Raw genomic sequence first — 23,338 nt, 5'->3', positions numbered from 1 at the left:
TATTAAGCTTTTTTTCTTGTCCTCATCAGTTACTGTGCTGAGTTAGTAGTGAGTAGCTGTTCCTAGTGCCACTGCTCAGGACCATTCCTGCCTAAGCAGTGTCCAAGCAACTCTGTGTCCTGGTTCCTGCCTGCCTCCTGCCCCCTTTGTTGTTTCATGGCCAGCCCACGGACAGACTTTGCTGGGTGTCTGGGTGCATGGTGGTTGATGAGGGATACTAGCTTCCCACTACATTTGAAGGAAGATCTCCAGCTGCACCTGAGACTGTGAGCTAGTCACTCCCCTGGGTCATGAGTCTGGTTTAAAAGCACACTCAGGAGATAATGTAGGTGGTGCCAGTATTACTTACTTGTTACTATCAGGAAGGTGAGACTTATAAATGAACTGCATTCATAGCCTATTTTCTAGATTCTGTTATTTTTTCTTTGGTCAGTCATGTGACTGCTGGATGGTCATTCAAGGTGCCATAAGGAAGACTGGATATCTTCTAGCTTTGAGTCCTTCTACTCCAAATGTCATGTCCAAAATAGCTGCATCTCCAAGGGGGTAGGTGGTGCCAAAGGAGACACGCATGGGGACATGCTTTATGTATGAGGTGATAGATTTCCCTGGTGTGTTTCCTAAAGACAGAGCTGAAAATAAACCTCAGCTGATACAGTATTACAGCTACTGCATGCAGTTTGGAAGGACTGGAGCAGCCTCGTGCTCCTCCAGGTATCATTTTGGGCAAGTCTCTGAACCAAGTTTTCAAGGATATTTGAGTGTCCTTGAATTTAGGTGTTCCTGAGTATGCTTCTGTTCTCAAAGTAAAGAAGGTCTGTGCATTTGCTCCAAACCTATGGATAGTAGGGGTTCCCTGCTCATGGAAAAAATCCCAAACAAACCTGTTAAAAGATTGCGGTGTAGTTATTGCTAAGGATGAAGATGGTCACTTAAAAGCGACCTGAAGAGATGGGCAAATTGTTCCCCCGTGTTTTTCTCCATTGTGAAGATTCCTGTAGATGACATGATACTTTCTCCTCCACAGGAGTTAATCCAGATCATATCCAGGCTGTAATTTCTGTTGCTGGTCTGTATTGTCCAGAGCAGGCTGCTGGTTTGCCTGCCCAGAAGTGATGGCAGATGCTGCAACAGTCACTATGGTAGTTAATGGTGCAAAAGAGTCTCTAATCTCTTGAGATGCCAAAGAGCTATCAAAATGACAGGATAAATGCACACAGACCACTAGAACACTTTTGCTTACTCCAGAGAAGAAAGAAGTTTGTCATCTGCCAGAGATGACTTCAAATGTGGGGCCTTTGATCAGCTTTGATGCTGGTTTGCAGGGAGATGGTTGTTGCATCCTACTGGGGATAGGAATCAGGAGTTCTCCAGGAGATGCAGAAAGCAGCAAGACTATAGCAATTATTGACATGGCTTTCATCACTAGGCTTTCAATTGAAAGTTCTCATGCCTTTCAACTTCAGGTGCATTTCAGAAATCACAACAGAAATCCATTACAAAAAGAACAAACATACACTAATAGTACTAGATGGTTCATCAAGCCCAAAATATCAAGACTCCTTTTAAAGGAAGCATTTCTCTCTTATTGACAACCCTGGTGACATTTAATGAGTTGTGTGAAAAAATAGGATCTTTAGCTGGTGCAATTGGTGTATTGGATTCAGCTAAGCTCCATTGTTAGATGTCCTGAAGATAATTTGGCTCTAAACGTTATGCTGAAAATATTGAGTTGGGTTGTTTGATTGAGTTTTATGACCAACAAGAAAACTGCATGAGTTTTTAGGTAAGCAAGAGACAATATTTGGGGCCTAATGGTTCAATATACACTACAAGGAGTAATAGTTGTAAAGCTAATTACAGATGCAGTTCTGTAATGGAAGATCTCTCTGAAGGTCAGCTGCTGGCACATGGGTGACTGAGATGAAATACTATGATTTCCAGAGCGTTTGTGACAAAGACTGAATTTCTGCAAAGAGTAAGCTGAAAAGCAGTCAGGAAAAGATCAGGCTATAATGAACAGAAAACAGGAGAAACATAAAGCTAAATAGTGATTTAGCAAAATAAAAAGCCAGTATATTTCAATGTTGGTTAGCCACAAATCTTTTATTCATGCTGGAATGGTTCTTCTTAGGGGTATTTAGCACATTTTTATAGGTCAGGTTTTGAAATGAAAAGTGGCTTGGCCTTGAAAAGTGACAAAACTTTAACTTCCCAACAGCGTTTTTTTGGAACAGGACCACAGCTCCTCATGTGGCCCTTGAGAATGGCCATGAAAACTCTACAATCCCTTCTTTATACCCAACAGGTCTGTGGGGCACTACGCTGACTGAGAACACAGCTGAAAACAGGGAGCTCTACATGAAGACCACCCTGCGAGAGCTGCTGGTCTACATTATGTTCTTGGTGGACATCTGTCTATGTAAGTAGCTGTCATATCTCATAAGGACCATTTCTGTGTGCAGCAAGGGGGGAAGAATGTGAGATTATATTACTAGTCTTCCCTGCTCTGCTGTAAATGTTACATTTATTGTATGGGTGCTCACAGCAGCAAGAAGTTGTCATTAACCTACAGAATTGATGCTGCACAGAGAAGTAAAATTACTGACCAATGCTAACTGATGTTGGTTAGACTTATGCAGTATTTTCTGATTGGCATTATCAGTTCTAGCCATTGACTCCACAGTGGTAGGACAATCTGCCCAAAGTCTTTCCTCAGTTTCACCGCGTATGCTCAGCACCTGGAGAGAAGCTCTAGAAGCTTCCTGTTATCAAAGGTACAATTCAGGGACATTTTCCCCTCTGAGACTGGATGGGTGGCTGAGGTGATAAAGCAGATGGCAGCTCACCCTGTTCTTGAGTGAATGTAATGTATCCCTGTACTGAATGCTAATGCTAATATGGACTTTGTGTCAGTAGGACAATGGCTGTTTGGTTTTGCAAAGGTTATCACAAGTGAGCACCTGTGGCATGGGACAGTGAAGAGGGTTATATTTCATGGGCCCTATGGCAGGAGAGATGGACAGACAATACCCCTAAGTTACTATCATGCTGGCCCAGGGAGACAGTGCTTCAGTCACTCTTCCTAAAGAACCAAGATACGCACACATGTTGTCACACACTGACTCATCCAGGAGATGTGGGGGGGGGTTGTGTCTTGAATGTCAGCTGCTTTATTTTCCTGGTGTCCTTTCAAGAGCAGGACATGTTCTTAGTGATCACCATGATGAATGTTTTTCTGAAGGAAGGAGCACCGGAGAGTTGAAACAACATGTTTGTGGAAGGTAGAGCCTGCTCCTCTTGGGGTTTCTTGGTAGATAAAAACTTACCTGGAGCTTTTCACTTGGGAAAATAGGGTGGTCTTCGTGCCTTCACAATTTCACAACAGAAATTCAAAACATAGGTCATGGACTTTGTCCTGAGAAATAAAATTTCCCTCAGAAGTTTGTCTGGGTACAAAAACTGGTTTCCAGAATGTTCAGTTGTATCCTCCAATGGTTTTCTCTCACTACTTAACTCTTACAGTTGGTCAGTCTGACCATTTAAACTCTGGAACACAGATAAGCTTGCAAATCCCTAAGAAAGCAGAAAGCCCTAAGGTTTATTCTTCTGTGCCTTGTTTAGCTTACCTGTGAAAATACAAGGTACATAGAAAGTGAGTATATAAATACATTTATATTAGGCTCCAATATTCGGGCATAAGGAAGGACCCTCCTTTTGTTCTCTTAGTGACATACGGAATGACAAGTTCCAATGCCTATTACTACACCAAAGTGATGTCTGAGCTCTTCCTGCAGACCTCTACAGATGGCCGTGTCTCCTTCCAGTCCATTGGCAGCATGGCTGACTTCTGGGTGGTGAGTACGAATCTGGTTTGCCATGGGGAACCCTGAAGCTCAGCTAGACTGGGATATTCAGTTCCCTCTGAAGTACTATCTAGTGATTTCAGCAAGACATTTTGGTGCCACAAGCTTTTGCCAGCTACTAGCAATATTTACAATAACATTTGCATGCAAAATATCACCTGAGCACTGTGTCCAGAATATACTGGCTAGGCTAAGTTTTGTATGTGCTCAGAAGACGCCATTTCCCAGTAAAACAGGCAGGACATAACAAAATAATTTTGGTGATATAAGCATCAGCTCATTGCACAGATAAGAAGTACTGGCCTAGAGAAGCCAAGGGATTTACTTCAGGTTTCATTGTGACACAAGTGGCTTTGAATCCTAGAGTTCAATATCTTCAAGCTGGAGTCTTAGTAATAGCCTATGTCTATTTTCATGGCATTTTGAGAAAATCAAAATTAACCAGCCTGTAATTCATGCCTGGGATTGTCTAATCTATAGATTCTTTAGGAAGAAACTGGATTAAAATTTGCAGTGACTTTTATCAAAGAGAATAAAATAAGGGAAAAACATCTGGGGTCTAACATTTCTGTTGAAGAATGGGTGAAAGAATAATGAGAGCCTCAGTGAAGGCCATTGAGTTATTACAGCTACTTATCTCTGACAGCTAGAAATTATTTGTCAATTAGAGTTGCCTTTTTCTGTCATTTTAAAACACTCCAGCAAACAATGGCACTATTGTTTCCCTACCGTTTCCAGGACACTGGCACATGCACTTTTCATCATTCACAACTTGTGTCAAGGCAATTCTTTGAGGCTTGTGCTGACTGATGTAGAAGAGACAATGAGACTCGTAGGGCTCTTGTCTCTTCATTAGGCATGAAGGTGCCTCAGACACATTACAGGCCTGTGAGAAACCAACCTTGCTGCCCAGCATCCCTTCTCTACCACCAGCCTGGTCTTTCTTCTCCTTAACACACATGCAACACAAAGTTCTACTACTTTCCATCTTGGGGACCAGAGACGGGTTGGTCAGGTCTTACTACCTCAATCCCAGACTGAGAAAATTCCCCTGATGTGTGAGCTACGAAGGGGCTGTTCTCCTCTGCCTCCTTTGCAGTATGCACAAGGTCCCCTGCTGGATAACCTTTACTGGACAAAGTGGTACAACAATGAGTCCCTGGCAGTGCACAGCACCCAGTCATACATCTATTATGAGAACCTGCTGCTGGGCGTCCCACGCATGAGACAACTGAAGGTGAAGAACAACTCCTGTCTGGTCCATGATGACTTCAAGGAGGAAATCTCGGGCTGCTATGATGTATACTCTAAAGACAAGGAGGAAAGGGTCTCCTTTGGGCTCATCAATGGAACGGCGTAAGTGTATCTAATCCAAATTGGACTCTCCTAGTTCAATTAAGAACTGCTGAGCTGCAGGATGCTGGGGGTGAATTTCTCATGTAAGGCTGGAATTCCCCTTGCAGTCAGAGGCAGAAAGTCCTTTTTGTCTATCAATAAGGTCCAGTGTCTCTTTTTGGAGAAGCACAACAGAATGAATTTTCATGTTGGGAAAGCCATGAAAAATCCAGTGGGAATATAGGAAGAAATTGTTGCTTATTTTTAAGAGAGTGAGGATAAATAAAGACCTTTGGGGCCAGATCCATCAAATGGCAAGCTGGCATTCAGCTGGCAAGTTACTATTTGCTTTCCTCTGGGATTTCAGGAGCCAGAGAAAATTCAAGCCTGGGCAGGTGAAACCTTTGTTTGTGCCTTGTCTGTTGCAGTTGGAGGTACCATTCTGAGGAGGAGCTGGGTGGTTCATCTCACTGGGGAAGACTAACCAGCTACAGTGGGGGAGGATACTACATAGACCTCAAGATGACTAGAGAAGAGAGTGCTAAAGCCCTGCAAGTCTTGAAGGAGAAACTGTGGCTGGATCGGGGAACACGGGTTGTCTTTATTGATTTCTCTGTGTATAATGCAAATATCAATCTGTTCTGTGTTCTGAGGTAAGCTGAGTCCTGATGAAAATTCTTCAGCTTCTTGCATCTTCCTCAATGCCTCAATTTGTTTCTTAAAATGCAAATATTTTGTTACGGTCCACCAGTAGGGTGGCTCTGACTGATGTCAGTAGTAATTGTATGGATTAGTGAGAAGCCTTGGTCTTCCTGAAATAACCAGTTGCATTTCTCATTCCTTTCACCCTTTCCTGTCACAGGCAGTGAAGCAGCAGAGATATGGCTGCATAAATGCATACACAATGCTTCCACTCATGGTCTGTGGATAGCTCATGCTCAAGTTTGATGTCTCTCAAAACTATCTCTAAGCCTCCATCCCCTAGTCTGAAATAGTTTCCTTGTCCCTTTCCAGGTTAGTGGTTGAGTTTCCAGCCACTGGTGGTGCGATTCCCTCCTGGCAAATCCGGACCGTGAAGCTTATACGATACGTCAGCGCATGGGACTTCTTCATTGTTGCCTGTGAAATCGTATTCTGTGTCTTTATCTTCTACTATGTGGTGGAAGAGGCTTTGGAGCTCCGTATCCACAAGCTTCAGTACTTCACCAGCATCTGGAACATTCTGGATTTGGTTGTCATTCTGGTGAGGATCCTTGCACACTTTTTTGGGCGAGCAATGGCAGAGATGTATAAGGGCAAAAATAAATGAAGGATTGTGGAAATTAGTCTAGATAAGACAAGGACTGGCACATGTTTTGCTCTAATACTAAAATGAACAGCAGAGTAAATGGACACATGCTCTTGTGTCTGCAAGAACTGCTAGGAGAAAATTCTTTCTTAGAGATGCCCAAGAGACTGTGAAGTCAGAGCATCATTCAGAACATCAAGACCGTATTTCCATAGCCCACCACTAGACTGCAGCTCTGAAGTGAGACTCCGATGAGTTCTGTGACATTTTAATTTCCCTGGAAAGCATAGGAACAGTAGTCACTGCAGACTGCTCCTCTTCCTCTTTGCAGCTCTCCGTTGTTGCTATTGGGTTTCACATCTTTCGCACCACCGAGGTGAACAGGCTGCTGGGAGAGCTGCTCAAACACCCCAACACCTACGCAGACTTTGAATTCCTGGCATTCTGGCAGACACAGTACAACAACATGAATGCAGTCAACTTATTTTTTGCCTGGATCAAGGTATTGTAGGAGGTCTGGAAGGTGCCAGGTTTCTGGTCAGGCCTCTCCCTGATAGCTTGAGAGTTGTCTCTTCCATCTCTCTGAGTAAATGAGTGTAACAGCTATTGAACAGAGAATTTACCTCAAAGTCATATGCTCTGTTTTGCAGTAAATCTGGGCAACTTTTTACCCTGCATTCCTGAGGTCAGTTATTTGGAGATAAATACTCTGAGGTCAGTTATTTGGAGATAACAGTCAGGGATATGAGCTCAGACACTGTGGTGTAAAAGGGGTTTTAGAAAATGCTGAGTGCCATGTAACTTTGTCCATCATGTACTATTTTGGTATTCTTGAGGATAATCTTGCAAACCATGGGTTTTTTTCATGAGGGTCACTCAAGAGATGGAAATAACTCATCTGTTGACACGGACTAAGCATTTCACCTAAAACATCTTGGTGTGGCAGAAAGCCGAGGGGCTCCTCATCTGCCTTAAGAGGTTTGTCATTTTAGTACTCCCTGTTTATATTTTCCTTTGACAGAGGGAATGAACCCAGAGTTTGTGAACCCAGAGAAGGCTGGTAGTAAACCTGGGATAAATGTCCTGAAGATTAAGCCACCATTCCCTAGCCAACTTTCTCCACAGTACGAGAGAGACTGACCTAGCTGATGGTTTGGCATAACTTTGTCCCCATTCTTCCATCCTGCAGATATTCAAGTACATTAGCTTTAACAAAACAATGACCCAGCTCTCCTCCACGCTGGCACGTTGTGCCAAGGACATCCTGGGCTTTGCCATTATGTTCTTCATTGTCTTCTTTGCCTATGCCCAGCTGGGTTACCTTCTTTTCGGGACACAAGTGGAAAACTTCAGTACCTTTGTTAAATGCATGTAAGTGTGTAAGTTAGTACCATGTTTCCATAATTTTAACTGCTTTCCAGTCTTCCTCCCAGTTGCAAATCTCAATGTCAATCAGATACCTGTTGTATTTCATTGTAATAAAGGCACAAGAGTTAGTAAGTTGCTCACAGCCTTCTGGCTGTGACATCTTCATGGACAAAAGAACACAATGAGAAAACTGAGGGCTACAGGCAGATTTCTGTTTGTCTGGCGTTTATCAGTAAGGACAAGAGGTATGGTGGATATTGGTAAGCACATCTATTTCCATAGAACTCCCACAGGTATTGATCAGTATATCTGAGATGGAGGATGACCAGTGGGTGGATGAGCACACACAGAAAAGAGTGTTGGGGAAGTGAGTTAAAATCCTGTCTCAGACAATCCTGCAGTCCATGGGCCTGCTCAAGTAATGTGTGATGTTAATAGAGGTATCTACAGTAATGGTTTTCAGCTTGTGTTCCACGGACCTCTGGGCATCCAGGTCCTGCCTTTGAGGGGCCTACAAGAGAAAACTGAGACACAGAAGCCTAGGATCAATATACTTAAACTTTCTTCATTATAAGGGCTATGAACTACAAAAGATTGAAGAGCATTGTCCATTTCTAACATCCCTCCACATTCTCACATACTCTCTTGCAAGAGATGGCTTTGTTGAGTCAAATACCTTTAATCAGGGAAAATTCAGGTTGTTTTGGTTTTGACTCCTATTTATACCAAAACACTCTTTGGGCAACCTGAATTTATGTGGAAACCATGTTTTATTTTCCTCTTGCTCTAACCAGATCAACTTGCTTCACACCTGAAATACTATGGATGCATTTAACTTGCCACTCTGGAGTGACTTGGACTCTGCTCTGGTTTGTGCCTGTCCCATCTGGGCTGCAGACAGGTTCAGGTTTACCTCAGGACTGTTTGTGTGTGCCTTTGTGTGACCCTGTGCTCTTTCTTTCCCCCAGTTTCACCCAGTTTCGGATCATTCTTGGTGATTTTGACTACAATTCCATTGACAATGCCAACAGGGTCCTTGGACCTATTTACTTTGTCACCTATGTGTTCTTTGTTTTCTTTGTGCTTCTGGTAAGCAACAAAGTCCTCCTTGTCCCTGTATTGAAAGCAGTGTTTGAGAGACCCCTCCTGACAATCCCTGGGTTAGGTGCAAATGCTTAGAAAAGGAGTTTCAGTTACAATAGCTTTGCAGTGCAAATAGACCACAGTAGGCAGAGAGTGTGTTACTACAATTGGGATTTGATTATTAGCGTGATTAAGGACCAACATCTGTTAGGTGAAGACTGAAACTGTCTGGCTTCCTAGGCAATGGATGCTCATAATAACCAGGTTAAACACCCAGTGTCAGGAGACCAAAGGTTGTATTTGAGGTAGGAACAAAGGTACTTTCAGCCACTGCTTTAACTGCAAAAACCTAAGAAAACATGGTGTGGCTGAAGTGGGCCTTTCCTTCACCCTCTTTAATTTGCCCAAGAGATATCTCATAGGGAAAAAAACTCCTTGCTTAACTATGTCTTTCACATCTGTGCCTGTTTCTTGCTGTTTCAGCTGCTGAAGCAGGCAAGATGTCTCATGCATATTCATCTCACTTCTCCTCCTTTTCCTAGAACATGTTTCTGGCCATCATCAATGACACCTACTCAGAAGTCAAGGAGGAGCTTTCAAGCCAGAAGAATGAGCTGCAGCTCTCTGACATCTTGAAGCAGGTGATGAATAGTGAAAGCTGTGGTGCTTTCTAGCTAAATCATGAAGCATTTTTGGAAGACCTGACCTAAGTGGAATTTCCTAGAGAGAAACAGTATTTACCAACTCCAGATCCCCCTTCTTTATGTGCATGAGAGTCACAATTCCTTTCTGGGATAAATCAAGCCCTCAGACATTTGGCAATGAGAAGATGAGAAAGCAGGTTTGGGGGAAACCTGTTACTTGATGTAGTGTTTCTGAGAGACTTTTCTTCCCAGATGGTTTCTAGACAATGCTCTTTCAGCCCTTCATAAAATGTACTTTGATCAATAACATGGTAAGTCCCGCTCTGCTAAGCTGAGCCTGTTACAGTGGCACAAATCTAGGAGGTTAAATCTGTCTTTCCCATGGGCAAATTCCAGAGAAGTTCCTGGAATGTCACAGTTTTGCTGTGGGACCAATATTCTTCAAGGAATAGTATTTGGGACATTATCCTAAACAGCTGATATGTTGGGAAATCAGATAAAGGAAGAACTGGGATGAGAAAAGCAGAGGGTTACCATGTTATATCACTCTGAAGGCATGATTCTAATTTAGAGACGAGGTTCACACAGCAGTGCTTTATTTTTTTGCTTGTGGAAAGCTTGAAAACTGGTATTACTTAGCATATGCACACCTGTATCACACTGCCCACTCTGCTTTACTTTTCACTGTTCTGTGTGTGTGATTCTGAGTTTGTATCTTTGGTAACAGAGCTACAACCGGACACTCATGAGGCTGAAGCTGAAGAAGGAGAGGATTTCTGATGTGCAGAAAGCCCTGCAGAATGGAACAAAACAACTAGACTTTGAAGACTTCAAGAACAGCTTGAAGGAGTAAGTGAGTCACTTTGAGGGATGCCCACTTAGTTCTTTTTCTTAGTAACACAGGTAATTTAAATTTTCTGCTTGCCAAGACAAGGAGAGCAGTTAGCTCAGATCTGGGCAATTTAAGACTAAAACAAAAGCCTATTTTTCCTCAGATATTTAATTTCCTGTTCTGAATAGGTTTGTGTAACTATCTCTTGCCCATTTGGGATGTTTCGGTTTGTCACTGGCAGGAGGAAACAATACACTGCTGTCAAAATTCCTACTCTGTTAGAGCATAACAGTATAATTCCATGCTTTGAGCTTTCTCTTCTTTTGCAGACTGGGCCATGCAGACCATGAGATCACAGCAGCTTTCTCCAGATTTGACAAAGATGGCAACCACATCCTTGATGAAGAGGAGCAACAGCAGATGAAGAGTGACCTAGAGGCAAAAAGGGTAATAAAAAGGGCAAGAAAAAAAATCTTCTGTTTGGTAGACATCACTCCAAAATGGCCTCAGGAATCTTTGGGTTTATGGTATAAACTAAGCAGGCAACAAAAATATAGTTCCAACTCTACCTGGATACAGCTGAGTGTATTGCTGCCTGTGAAGCTCTGTGTTATTGACAGTAAAACTGGCAACAGAGTTAGTATCCATATTTAAAGAGTTTCTTTGTTTTCCAGGTTGCTGTGAATACAGAGATTGAAAATTTAGGGAAATCCTATGGTGACAACAACCTGGATGAGAAACTGACCTACATGGAAGCCAGGAATAACCACACCAATAAGGCCACATGGGTCTCCAAAGAAGAGTTTCAAGTGTATGTTTGTACTGTCAGTAATTTAAACACCCTGCAAATGAGGGGTCCAATTTCCTGCTGCTTCCTTCCCTGGTGTAACTCTTTACAGTGGTGCTGAGCAGTTTCAGTAAGATCTTGTCCCTTTTATCTTGCACATGTGTAAATAATCAGCTCAGAATATAACTGGGACTGTTGTAGTAATGTAGTTTTCTTGTTCCTGTGTAAGACTGAGTGAAGAAATTTTGCTTTCTGCCTCTTGAATAACCCCTGCAGCTGTCATCTAGCCACAGGCAATATGCTTTCATGTTTCAGGTCAGAAGGTGGCCCAAATAACTGGGCCAGAGAAAGCTGATACCTTTACAGAAGGTCCTGTAGCAATAAATATCCTTGATTTATAGCCTAGTTGGCCTTTATCCTCCAGGTCCAAGAATAACACTTGGCTGTTTCTTCCATAGGAGGAGCACAGGATAAACACAGCACAGAGAATCAGTGTATCTTGATTCTGCTACTGAGAAACACTGAGCAAACCACATAGGGCCATATCACAGGAGAGACAGGTGCAATATTTAATAATAGAATTATATTATGTCTGGGCTGGGATCTGTCCTAAACAGAACCACTGGTTACAGATGAAAACACAGTGTAGCAGGAAGTTATGTCACCAGTAGGTGTGAATCAGTGATCTGGGAGCATTCACTTCTATTTGAGGTCTCTGGGAGATGTCTGCAGCAAATCCCTTTATTCATCACAAGAAAAAGCTTACAAATGCTCTCCATGTCTCCCTCAGCCTCCTGCACCGTGTGCTGCAGCTGGAACAGTCCATAAACAGCGTTGGCTCCAAGGCTGATGCAGTGGTGAACAAGCTCGATGTGCCAGAAAGAAAAGAGCTGAAGAGGAAGGATCTGTTGGGCAAACCACTGGGTGATGCTAGCAAGGTTGGTAGCCCTCCACCATGCATTTGAACCAGCTTCAGATCAGGTGGCCAGCTCTGCTGGGAGAAAGGGCCTGGTATCATCTTGGCTTTTCCAGTCTTCCTTGACTTAAGACAAAAAGGCTTGGGCAGGGTCAGTATTTTGTTTGATCAATCCTTTGCTATTTAAGGAAAATAACAGAAAACCTCTTGTTTTCATGTTCCCACAGCTAACCCTAGTGCCTTTAACACACCTTCTGGCTCCTTTGAGGCCAGCCTCAGCCCTGTGGCAGTGGATAAAATCTGCCTGTCTTCAGTTGCTTTCTAACTGTTTATCCTGAGACATTAAAATGATCAAATTGTCCTTTCCAGCAAGAGCAGCTCATGGCCCTCATGGACTGTGATTTTAACATCTTGCCTGTAGATTATTTATCACACGTGTGGTGGAAGATTGGTCACCTGTGTGTTTATAGAATATCACTGCAGATTGGAGACTTTTGCCAGAGTGCCCATATTGAGCCAACCAGTGTATTTTGGATCTTCAGCTTAAAAGTAAAAGACAGCAAGGCATGTGGGAGCCTTGTCACTACTTCATGGTTTTGTGGCTTCAGTGATAAGAATAGCCAAACAGCACAAAGTGACGTAGGAGAGTCAGAAGGAAGCCTCCCTTTTACTGAATAGTCTTGTGATCCCTTCCCATCTGAGAGTGTTTTGGGAGGTCCTACTTCTCATGTGAACATGCCCAAAATCTTATCCAAGTGTTTGTTTGCAGATTTGCTTTGCCACTGCAATTCTGTGAACGTGCTCATAAAGGATGAAAAGGGATGACTCTCTCCTCATCTGTCTAAAGCTTGAATGTGCATTCATCAGTGTATTGCAGCAGTGTACTGGATCTTTAATAGACAGGCAGGCTTGTTCTAATTTCTGAGAGAATGTGGGAAGATATTTTAGTATCATGCACACCTTGCCTCTCTCCTGGAGTGTTGCTAGACTTCTTGGTAGCTTGCTGACGTTTCAGGTCACACTTTCTTCTTGTTCACAGGAGGAAGAAGGCAGTCAGGAAGAGATGTACCCCCAGAGCCTGGACGAGCTGGGGAAAGAAGAAGCAGAAAGTTGGGGGATGGAACATGTACAGAGAAACAACCTGAGTGGCAACTCTTTCCAAAATGGGGTCTATCACATCTTGCCCAAGTCAAGTGTGCTGGGGTCTCAGGTGCCCAAGAACCTCTAGGCAGTCTGATGTGCACTTTGATAGCAGTGCTCAGCAGCCCAGTGCTCCCAGTCTGGCTGCCATGGTACCAAGTCACTGTCAGTTGTTTCCCCACTGTTAGGATAATCCAGCCAGCCAGACACAGACACCACTGTTGCCAGGAACTCTTAATGAGAAAAATCAGGGATGTTCTTTTCCAGTGTAATAATGTATCATATCACAGAGCTAGAACTTCTGCCCCCCTTCACTTCTCCCAGTACCCATGTCTCATGAAGAGGTGAAATTTGGTGGTAGGTGATGTATAGATTTCTGCCTCTGAACAGGCTGGCACAACATCATTTATCTAGCCTTCTCCAAAAAGTAGGGACCCTAGAACTCTCAACATTTGTGTCCAGAGTGGCATTGGCAACTTGTTCCAAACACACAGTGGTCTGCAGGAGAAAGATAGAGTTGTCATGTAAAGAAAACAGAATATAATCACCAGTGCGAAATGGGAAGAAGAAATGTCGTTGTTTCTACCTGGTTACAGCAAGTTTTCTTCTGTTGTAATTTGTTTCCAGATTACCTTGGTAACCCTCTCTGTACCTTACTTAGATTCAGGTGGTGAGGAAAGAGATTACTAGTGCTTAACTCTGATAACTACAATAAGAGCTGACACCAGTGTAACTGGGAGAAGGTCTGAAATATTCTAAAATGGAGAAGCAGTTGGTGGAGTCCTATGTCTGAGTGTTAGGGAACAAACTTCTGGTTATCTGATTTCTAACATAGCTGTTGACACTAAGAAATCTTTGTAATTTATTTTCACACTCCTTAAATTGCATCTCAAGGTTCTTGCACCTTGCAAACTAGCACCCCATTTATGAAGTTTGATGCTTCTTGTTTTTGTCAAGGAAACAAATTTGTAGTTGTGGGTGCTGACACCATTTGCATTGAAGAATATTGTGAAAATGAGATGAGTGTCAGTTTTTTGACCACACACAAAATACTTCTTTTCCAAGCATTTTTTTGTTTGCTGAGGCTTCTCTTTCCTTGTAATTAGTGCAGACTATTGCTGCTATTACAGGGCCATTGTAAATATATTTCAAATACCTTAATCACTGATATTCCACAATAGTTAACCTCAAATAGGCTCTGTAGGCTTAAAGCCAATAGAAATGTAAGCTGTACCAGACCATGGCTAACAGCTGTCATTAGTGCTACACTGTTTAGTGTGCTGTGCAGTGATAGGTTTAGTGGGGACCTTGTGCAGGGGCATCTTGTTTTGCCATCTTTTTTAAGATGGATGTGTCACTGCATTCTGGGGAAAGCCTCTTTGGCAATGTCTGAAGGACCTCAAGATGAGCCCTGTCCTCAGATGGCCCAGGTTTCAGGGCTGCCACAGCCACAAGACAGTCTTGGTAAATTGAAGCAGAATGTCATTCAACTACAATGACCCAGCAGGAGCTGTGTGAAGTAGCTTGTTGTCCAGCCCACAGGGAGCTTACATTTCAAACAGGAGCTGTGGAGGCAGGAACTGCAGGGTCTCATGACTCACCTCCCATCCTCAGCTGGTCCTGCTGTTGGGGACAAGACTTACCTGTGAGACATTGCCACGGTTCTTGACTCCCAGTTCCACTGAATTCAGAATTGCGCAAAACATCTTACCTTCAGCTTTTCTGGCTGAAACAGAACAGTGGTGTTGCTTAATTCCTCCTTCTCTCTGCATTGAAGCTATTATTCTTATTCGGAAGAAAATAACCTGTTAGGAGAACTTCCTGAAACAGGCTTTTTTCCCCCTCCACATTTTATTTAAACAGAAAATTCATATGCTAAATTGTAATTGAACAGAGGATCTATATGCTCTATAATGGGCTCAAATAGTGCACACAGCCCTTTGTAGTCAATTCATCAAGTCTTCTGTGTGTTGAAAGGCACAGAGGAAGGTTCTTACAAATTAATTTGTAAGACCTTGTTTTAGATTCTGGCTCAAGAGCAGACTACGAGTACCTAGGCGTAATTGCAAAGTAAGAAAAAAAATTGCTGTTTTTTTGAGGACTCAAACAGTGTCTGCCTTTTCCATGGACTCAAATTACTGGATGAGATTCTGAGTTTGTATTACTGCACAGATACCAAATGCTTGGAATGCTGATCTTTTAGGAACTAAGTCCAGCACTCTGGGAGGGATCCAAGCATCAGTTGTCTGCTTCAGATGGTTGAACCTGTGCTAGTAGCCAGTGTAAGATATGTTGCTGGCTGAGGCTGAGTTCCTTAACCTAGAAATAACTACAGTGAAGGTAACAGGAGCCTGAAATCAGGTTCTGCCAAGAAAATGAAGGTAAAACTTACCTATAATGCTTGGCTTTACAAGGCCTCAGATGTCTCACAAGGGAGACCGTTTAGCTGCTCTGTTTAACAGAGAAGGTGACTTAGAACCTCCCTTTCTGCATTGCCCAGTGTTTCTTTTCTGTTCCCCTTCTGAGCTGTGCCAAACCCCAAGACCAGCCCCACAGATAACCTCCCACTGAGGCAGGGATGCTGCAGCCACAGCAGCACAGTGTAGGAGTCCTGCCTGTCACTATACATCAGAAGATAACCTTCACACTCCCTGCTCCTTTCTGTACAGGGACACCCATAACTATCAGGGAAGGCAGGTGGAGAGGTGTGACAGCTGAACTCAGATCCATGGGACAGTGACCAACAGCATCAGGCAACCAGCTCCCAGGCACTGAGTGTGCTCTTTAGGGCAGCAGGAGGAACAAAATGGTAATGCTCATGTGCAGTGTTTGTTTATGCCTGAAACTTGGGAAGCCAGTTTTCCCCTGCAAAGGGAGAGCATGGGAGTCTCCACAGGGCCACTGCTGCTGGGAGAGACGTCTGCCTCTCACTCTGTCTGTCTCTGGTAAATGCAGGAGGCTCTATCCCAGCTTGCCAGGGATCTCCCTTTCTCTCTGGCAAGAACAGCCTGGCAGCTTCCTCTCCCTTGGACTTGGGGGACAGCAGCCAGCCTGCCATGGTGAGGAGCCCCAAACCAGCTCTGGCTGTAATCAGACAAGAACTGCAGGCTACAGTGCTCTCCCAGGTCAGCTCTTCTCCCCCTTCCTGGCAGAAAGACTACCCCACCCTGTGATTTTAGTAGTGCTAGTGCTTCTCAGTGTAAAACAACTTCTGTTAGTGGCATGTGCCTGTGCCTGAGTTAATCTGGTTGGTATTTCTTGTACATCTTCATGCCACTGTGCCTTGTCTGTTCTTTGTCCATGCTGTCATGTATATGATGTGACCTAGAGCAGGCAAGGAAATTACTTGTCCCCAGTGTTTGCTTTTGTGCAATTGTCAATTGTGTTTTCAAGCTGGTTAAGAAATAACATCAATACACCAAATGGTAAATTCATACAGCTTTTCTTTTCAAATACATGTTGTCAGGCCTCCCATCAGGAGCTGATATTACTTAGATGATACATGTCTGATGGGTAAAGTAAAGTATTTGCTCCTCAAAAGAAAGGTGGATGACTGTGTTTTGTTTCAATCTGCAGAGGGTAGCCTTCCAAACGGCACTGTGCCAGCTGTGCCTGGAAGTGGTTAAGATCTTCGGGAAGAGATTTGGAAAAGTATCAAGTGCTTTGAAGAGATATCAGCAGTTATCACTGTTATTTATATTGGCACTGGCAGTGGATGTGGTCTGAGGCCCACACTGGCAGGTGCTGTGTGCGCTCCTGGTTTAGAGCCAAGGGAGAAGGAAGCGGTGTCCAGCCATGATTTCAAAGTGCAAGAGAGGCAGAGAGAGATCCATGGATGTGTGCAAGGAAGGGCATGGCAGTGATGACTGAGAAAAGGCTCAGGCAATAAGCAGTCCCAACCAGCCTTGGCTATGAGCACGGAAAGCTCCTGGTCATGTCTCTTTGCTCTCCAAGAACATGATGCCATAGTCTTAACAACGAGCAAGCCCAACTTTTCATGTTTAAAAGGAACATATAAACCCCCCGACTCCCCACAAATGCAGCCAAGCTTCTAGTTACTTTATCAGCTGTTTTGGTTTACCAGTAGATGTCAGTCAGCACTGCTCACAACCCTATGCACCTACAGTCCCTTCTCTTCCGTTTTCAATGGACAGAAACAAATCTGTCATTTCTTTTACTGAGAACCTGAGATACAGAAAACTGAGATACAGATTACCTTTGTGGTGACAGAGAAAAGACAGAAGCAGAATCCATGGCTTCCAAAAGGTAATTTATTATACTAGACCCTCACATTTGAGTATTTGTTGGAAGCTTTATCTATCTCAGGCAGGTTATAATTCTCCCTACAATCTGTAAAAAGGGTTTGTACAGGTTTTATTCATTTTAGCTCGAGGCTGCCCTAGCCCTGTCTGTTTTACAAACACGCCCTAGCAGGAGCCATTTACAAAAGAAAAGAGCAACATCAGGAAACAGCTATCAGTATTCAGAGTTTATCAGCAACTAATGAAAAAGGCCGGGGAGTAGCCAGCACCTACCTGATGATCTAACTGATTACAAGCCCAGACGCTGTGCCATCCTTTTGCTGGTCACAGAAACCCTAATTCCAGGTCTTCAAACATGAAAGCAAGGAGCCTAGGAGTTCGAGAGCAGTAAAAGTAGGAGGAATTTCAGTCAGTGCCAGGTCCAGCCCCCATTCTGGGCTCAGGTTAAGGGATATGATAACGTGGATGTGCCGGGTTTTGGAGAGAGATGGCACAGTTCAGCGCTTATGGCTCTTTTCCAGAGGTGCCAAATGCCAGGCGTAGCTCATTGCCAGCCAGCCATGCTGTACACACGCCAGGCACTCAGGCAGGTGACAGAAAGGTGCCAGCCCCGCGGGGTGCGGTGAGATAAAGCCCAGCCCTGGCTGAAGAGGGCTGAAGGAAGAGTGCAAAAGTTCACTTGACAAAACAATGGCTGTTCAGCGATGGGTCTCCAGCCTGAATCACCCAGCTTTGCTGAGGCGTGCCAAAACAAGTTACCAAGAGAGCCTGTGTGCATGGCAGTAACAGGGCTCTACAGCACAGGATGTCCCAAACAGCTCTGGATGGTGCTGTTTCCTGGCCACTGCCGTTCCCAGACTATAGTGATCGTTACTCTGATGGTACACACCTCTAGGTGCCAGAAGGCACAGCAGCCTCAGAAAGAGCCACTCAGAGCAACATGCAGAGCAGGAACTTGAAGCTGGCTTTGCTTGTGCTGCCTGAGAAGGGACTGGGAAGCCATCCCAAGTGATCATTTCCATTGGCTGTGAGTCCCTGTGGGGTCCCCTTCTGCAAAAAGCATCAGAAATAATAGTAAAGGGCGAGCTCAGAGAGAAAAACTCTATATCCGTGCACACACGCACACTTGCAGACATATTGCTGTAAATGTTGCAAACCGCCCAGGTTGTTCAGACATGTTTGGAGTTCACAAAGAGAGCAGGCTTTGAAAGGATGTACAAAGACTTCTGGGACAGAAAAAAGGGCAGAGCTTCTTCTCCGTTTCCTACACAATTGAGAAGTGTTACAGCAAAAAGAGATAGTAGGGTTTCTGAATCCTTTCAGGAATACTGCCTCTTCTGCCTCAAAGAGTTTTATGCTGTTCAGGCCCAGGAGAGGCCATGCCACCAGCAGGCATTCTTTACCATGAATAGAACAGAATGACCATATTGTAAAACAGAACAGACTGTACTTGCTTCTGTTCTCTTACCAAGTACTCATAAGGAAGAAGAGACCTAAGTCCAGGTGCTGTGGTCAGGATCCTTGTCATGACAGAACAAGGAATACCAGCTAGAGCCCTCTCATCTTATCCATCCTTAGCCTGGTGACCAGGAGTTGTCTGTGAATGTGTCTTTTCACACGCTTTAGGAGATGACAGTGTTCAATTTCTTGTCCTGTCCCTCCTTTGTGAGTCATTAAGATTTACCCATTGCCCCTTCTCTCCCACTCTGAGTACTGGGAGGAGCTACCCCTCGATGTGCAGCTGTTCTGGTGAGAAGCTAGGCTCAGAGCCATGAACACTTGCCACTCCTGGTGTTCTACATCCAGACTCTCATTGACTCTCCATTCAGACCCACCTTGGCAATTTTTTTGTGACTCTGTTACCCCTGCCTCTCTTGATTATGGAGAACTACCTCCAGCCCTAGGACACCTCACTGGCCTTCACTGGCTCCTGGGTGACTCTGGGCTCCCTCTGCCCCTTTTGCGTGCACTTGTCATATCCACTTACACAGCCATTTCAAATGTAGGAGAGAAAAAATAAGTCTGGAGAGGAGCACAGCAACACAGTCAGAAAATCTGAGATATCCTGGCCAGGACAAACTCCAGGCAGTGGCTTTACTGAAAAAGCCAAATACAGAGATGAGCTAGGACATAGTGGAATATAACCAGTGAGGCCAGATGGAAGGTGAATACAAAAAACCCTGCCATAAGTAGCTTAGGAGTGTTCTGCTTTTTCCTGTGGCATTACTGGGTGAGTTGTGCAACCAACCTGTGCTTCCTTCTCTGTGTTCTCCTCTTTGTTACTGCCTTCATCTTCAAGACAAAAATCCAAACATTAAGTCTGGCTTTCTGTTTTCGGTTATCTTTGATAACACCTGCTACTTGGTGATTCCCTGCATTTCTTCCTCAGTTTACTTTTTCATAAATGGGATTTTCCTGCAGTCTGCATCAGAGTAGGGGTCAGCTGAGATTTCTGAGCCTTTGCACTTTTTCTTTCACCTACTGTGATGCTCTGCCCTGTGTCATGGCACAGTAGTTCTCTGTCAAGGTCATATAGCACTGGTGGGCCTCTAGGAAGGCACAAAAGAAGGGAAGAGTTATGTATGAGAGAGAGCTACCTTCCTTCTCTCCTTCTCCAGAATGCAAGCTGTTTGCTGTAATGGTATGTCACAGTCTTACTGTTGTGTATGGTCCTGTGGGGGAAGAACACTGCAACTCTGGGTGTACAGCACCTACTGCAAAAAAAACCCCAACCTGAATGTGTTCAAGGCTGCCACAACAAATCCTAATGGCAGCAGCTCAGGCCTTGGGAGTGGATAAAAGTTAAACAGTTTTTAACTGCCCTCATAGGGCAGCCTGGACTCTGCTCCTGAGGAAGGAGGTGAAATGCCTATGTAACAATGAGTATGTCAACATTCATGTCTAGCAAGGGAACTGACTGCTGCAGAGCTGAGTTGGGACAGATAAAACACACTTTAATCCTGTTAGCCTCCTGCAGACACTGAGGCCCTCAAAAGGGAAGCAGAAGGATGGAGTGCCCATTCCTGACTCACAAATAGCAAGACAAATTGTACTTGAAGGAGTTTTGCACAGGAGCTTGGGTTGAGTATGGGAGAATATTGTACTGGGGATTGTGTGTTGTGGCCTCAGTGCTTGGTGGACTTCTCGGTCTGAAGTCCTAGGCTTTATCCTAAAGGCTTGAGAATACTATAGGGGCAAGGCAACTGGTGTCTCTCCCAGACCTGCTTGCCTAGAGAGGACATGGGTGCTTTCTTTCACCTTAGCAGGCTCCTGAACATATTAACAGCAGCAAGTAGGAGTGATAAAAATCTGAGCACTTTTATGACATCATCTTCCTAACTCCTGAGGAATTGTTGTGGTCGTTTAGATGCACTAGGCACTTTATCTATGACATCCTTGGCTGATTACTTGCTTTACCAGATAATACCTGTGTGTAATTATGTTGGTCCTATAGTTCAATTATTCATGATTTCTGTCAAAATGAAGCCCATGATATGTCAGGGTAGTGTACTAGTCAAATACTGATTTTCTTAGATTTGCTTGGGCCCTTTCTTATCTTTAACCAATCAAGGATTTAGTGATACTATGAATTCAGATAATGGACTAAATGATTAACAAAACTTGACAGAGTCAGATTTCTTCTACATAATCTGAAAGTCTTGCAAAAGTCAACTTCCCCAAGGCAAGCAGCACTTTAACCAAGTAAGGGAGGCCAGTCAGCACTAGCTTTGACATGATGAGCAATTAGGGCGGAAAAAGCACAATGAGATTTTTTGTGCCTAGGGTAGTAAATTTGTAGATGCGCCAGATTCAGTACATCATACACATCTGTACAGGGTGTGTCTTTTGGAATGGTTTACTGGAGCTTTTGGAAAAGAAGAGCCCAGGAATTATCACTGAAGCACTGTGTCTGGTATTGTTATCTTCTGCATTGATCTCAGAGCTCCTTTTATACAGTGAGCACTGGGATCTGCTTATTGATGAATTCAGTAGAGAAGGCAGCAGTACTAATCATCGTACATTTCCTCCTGGATATATTTCTTATGCACTCTCTTGCTTGTTCAAGTCCCTGATATATTTTATGAGCTTTATGAAATTCAGCATTAGGTAGGATTAAAAAACGCCCTGGATCCTCAGGTCAGTGAGAGCAGCATGCTATAGAAAACAGTGGAGAAACAGCAGAACTCCTCAAAGCCTCATTTTCTGCTAGATCCCTTCCCCCATGCCCAGGATGGTATCATGGTCCCTCCTGCTCTGCAACCCTATAGCAGCAGCCAAATCAGGGGTTCAAGGCAGCAGGAGTTAAGGAGCAAAAACAAAGATCTCAAACCTTTGCTAAAACCCACATGAGATCTTAAATATGACCCTGGCTGTTCTTTCTTTGCTATCACAACATATCAATTCAAAGCCTGTAGCATTATTTGTTTAATGTCAGTAAAGGCACCAGGGCATTGTAGCTCAGTACTAGGGCTTTACACTGAGCTTATGCTTTTGTCTTTCTATGAAGACCACATCCTTTAGACCGCAGTAAAGCCTGACAGTTTACAGGGCAAATGCCCCTCTCAGTGGATGAGGAGCACACAGCAGTGCTAGCACACCCACCAGCCTCCACTGTGGTGGGCAAGAGACAAGTACAATAACACCAGGCTGTCATCAGGCTTGTTGTGAGTATTTGTCTTAAATAACAACAGCCCTGGCCACTGTTTTCTATCCCTGTACTGGCAGAAACCTCCCTCAGCAACAGCAAGAGCTAGATCAAATGGATTAGTAACATGGTAGTTGAAAAATATGCTAATTGGGGTGGGAGATAAAACAGGCTCTCCTTGAAGAAGCCTAGAAGACTGCTGCTTGAAGAATGGGCTAGAGAAAAGCCAGACCCTCCAGCCAGATCCTGTATTTGGCAGATTTATATCCCCGTATCTGGCGTCTGCTTATTTCTTTATCATTGGAATGAGCTTAGGCACAGGGGACAGAGAATTGGATTTTCCATTCCACGAAGTGTGGGAGGAGCAGTAACCAGCATGAAGGCACCTACCACCGTTGTCTGAGGAGCTGATGTGCAACTGAAGCTGTCGAGAATAATGTGAACTTTTAATTGTGCTCCTCAAGTGAGCTGCTCTCCTGCACCACTGTGCAGGCACTATGTGGAGCAGCAAGTTCATGACTCAGAAAATGCTCACCTTTGTTCCCAAGCACACAGGCTCTGTTTGTCTCACTGTTCCAGGCACATGACAAGAGAAAATTGCCTCTGCAGCTTGTTGAGGGGTAGTGAGTATTTAGGATTGAAATATTTTTGGAGACAGAGATGTGTATGCTTAGTGAAACACTAGAGCAAAAGTCTTCAATGTAGGCAGATTTTCCTTGAAAGAGGAAGTTAAATCACATAGGAAACGTGAACTCAAGTCCACTTTTGACCCATAGAGTGACTGAAGATAACATTCAGCAAGCCTATGGCAAAACCTGCTCTTCTGAGAGATCTCTAGGGCTATTTCAGTACCACCATTAACCTACCTGCAGACTCCTGTCAGCCCTGCAGAGCAGTGCTGCTTCATAGGATGTGGGTGTCTTTTGCCTAATGCATCAGTGGTGTCGGGTATATCAACACACCCAGAGGAGGCAGGTGTTGGAAAAGGCAGAGACGAGCCTTTGGCGTTTTTATTATTGTTATTGATTGGATAGATAGAGGTATATTTTACCCTAGCTGAGCCTTAAATTGATCTAGGAAAAGGTGTAGTTTGAAAAAAAGTAGTGCTATACAGAGCTGCAGAGGGCGGTCAAACTGGAGGCAATTAATATGATGACCTGACAGCTTTGCTG

At 43.9% G+C, this 23,338-nt stretch overlaps 1 protein-coding gene across 1 annotated transcript; it reads left to right on the top strand.

Moving 5' to 3' along the window:
* The first annotated feature begins 1,859 nt into the window (after window positions 1-1,859).
* PKD2L1 (polycystin 2 like 1, transient receptor potential cation channel) lies at window positions 1,860-13,359 on the top strand. Its single transcript, XM_063405744.1, has 14 exons — window positions 1,860-2,422; window positions 3,730-3,857; window positions 4,966-5,222; window positions 5,630-5,854; window positions 6,216-6,444; window positions 6,821-6,991; window positions 7,679-7,860; window positions 8,826-8,946; window positions 9,483-9,581; window positions 10,312-10,433; window positions 10,746-10,863; window positions 11,091-11,227; window positions 11,994-12,141; window positions 13,159-13,359. The coding sequence occupies exons 1-14, from the start codon at window positions 2,362-2,364 to the stop codon at window positions 13,345-13,347; spliced, it is 2,187 nt and encodes a 728-aa protein (XP_063261814.1). The 5' UTR covers window positions 1,860-2,361; the 3' UTR covers window positions 13,348-13,359.
* The last annotated feature ends 9,979 nt before the right edge of the window (window positions 13,360-23,338 follow it).

This window comes from Prinia subflava, chromosome 9, assembly GCF_021018805.1.
Source record: "Prinia subflava isolate CZ2003 ecotype Zambia chromosome 9, Cam_Psub_1.2, whole genome shotgun sequence".
NCBI classification, from domain to species: Eukaryota; Metazoa; Chordata; class Aves; order Passeriformes; family Cisticolidae; genus Prinia; species Prinia subflava.
This window is presented reverse-complemented; position numbering and strand designations above follow the sequence as displayed.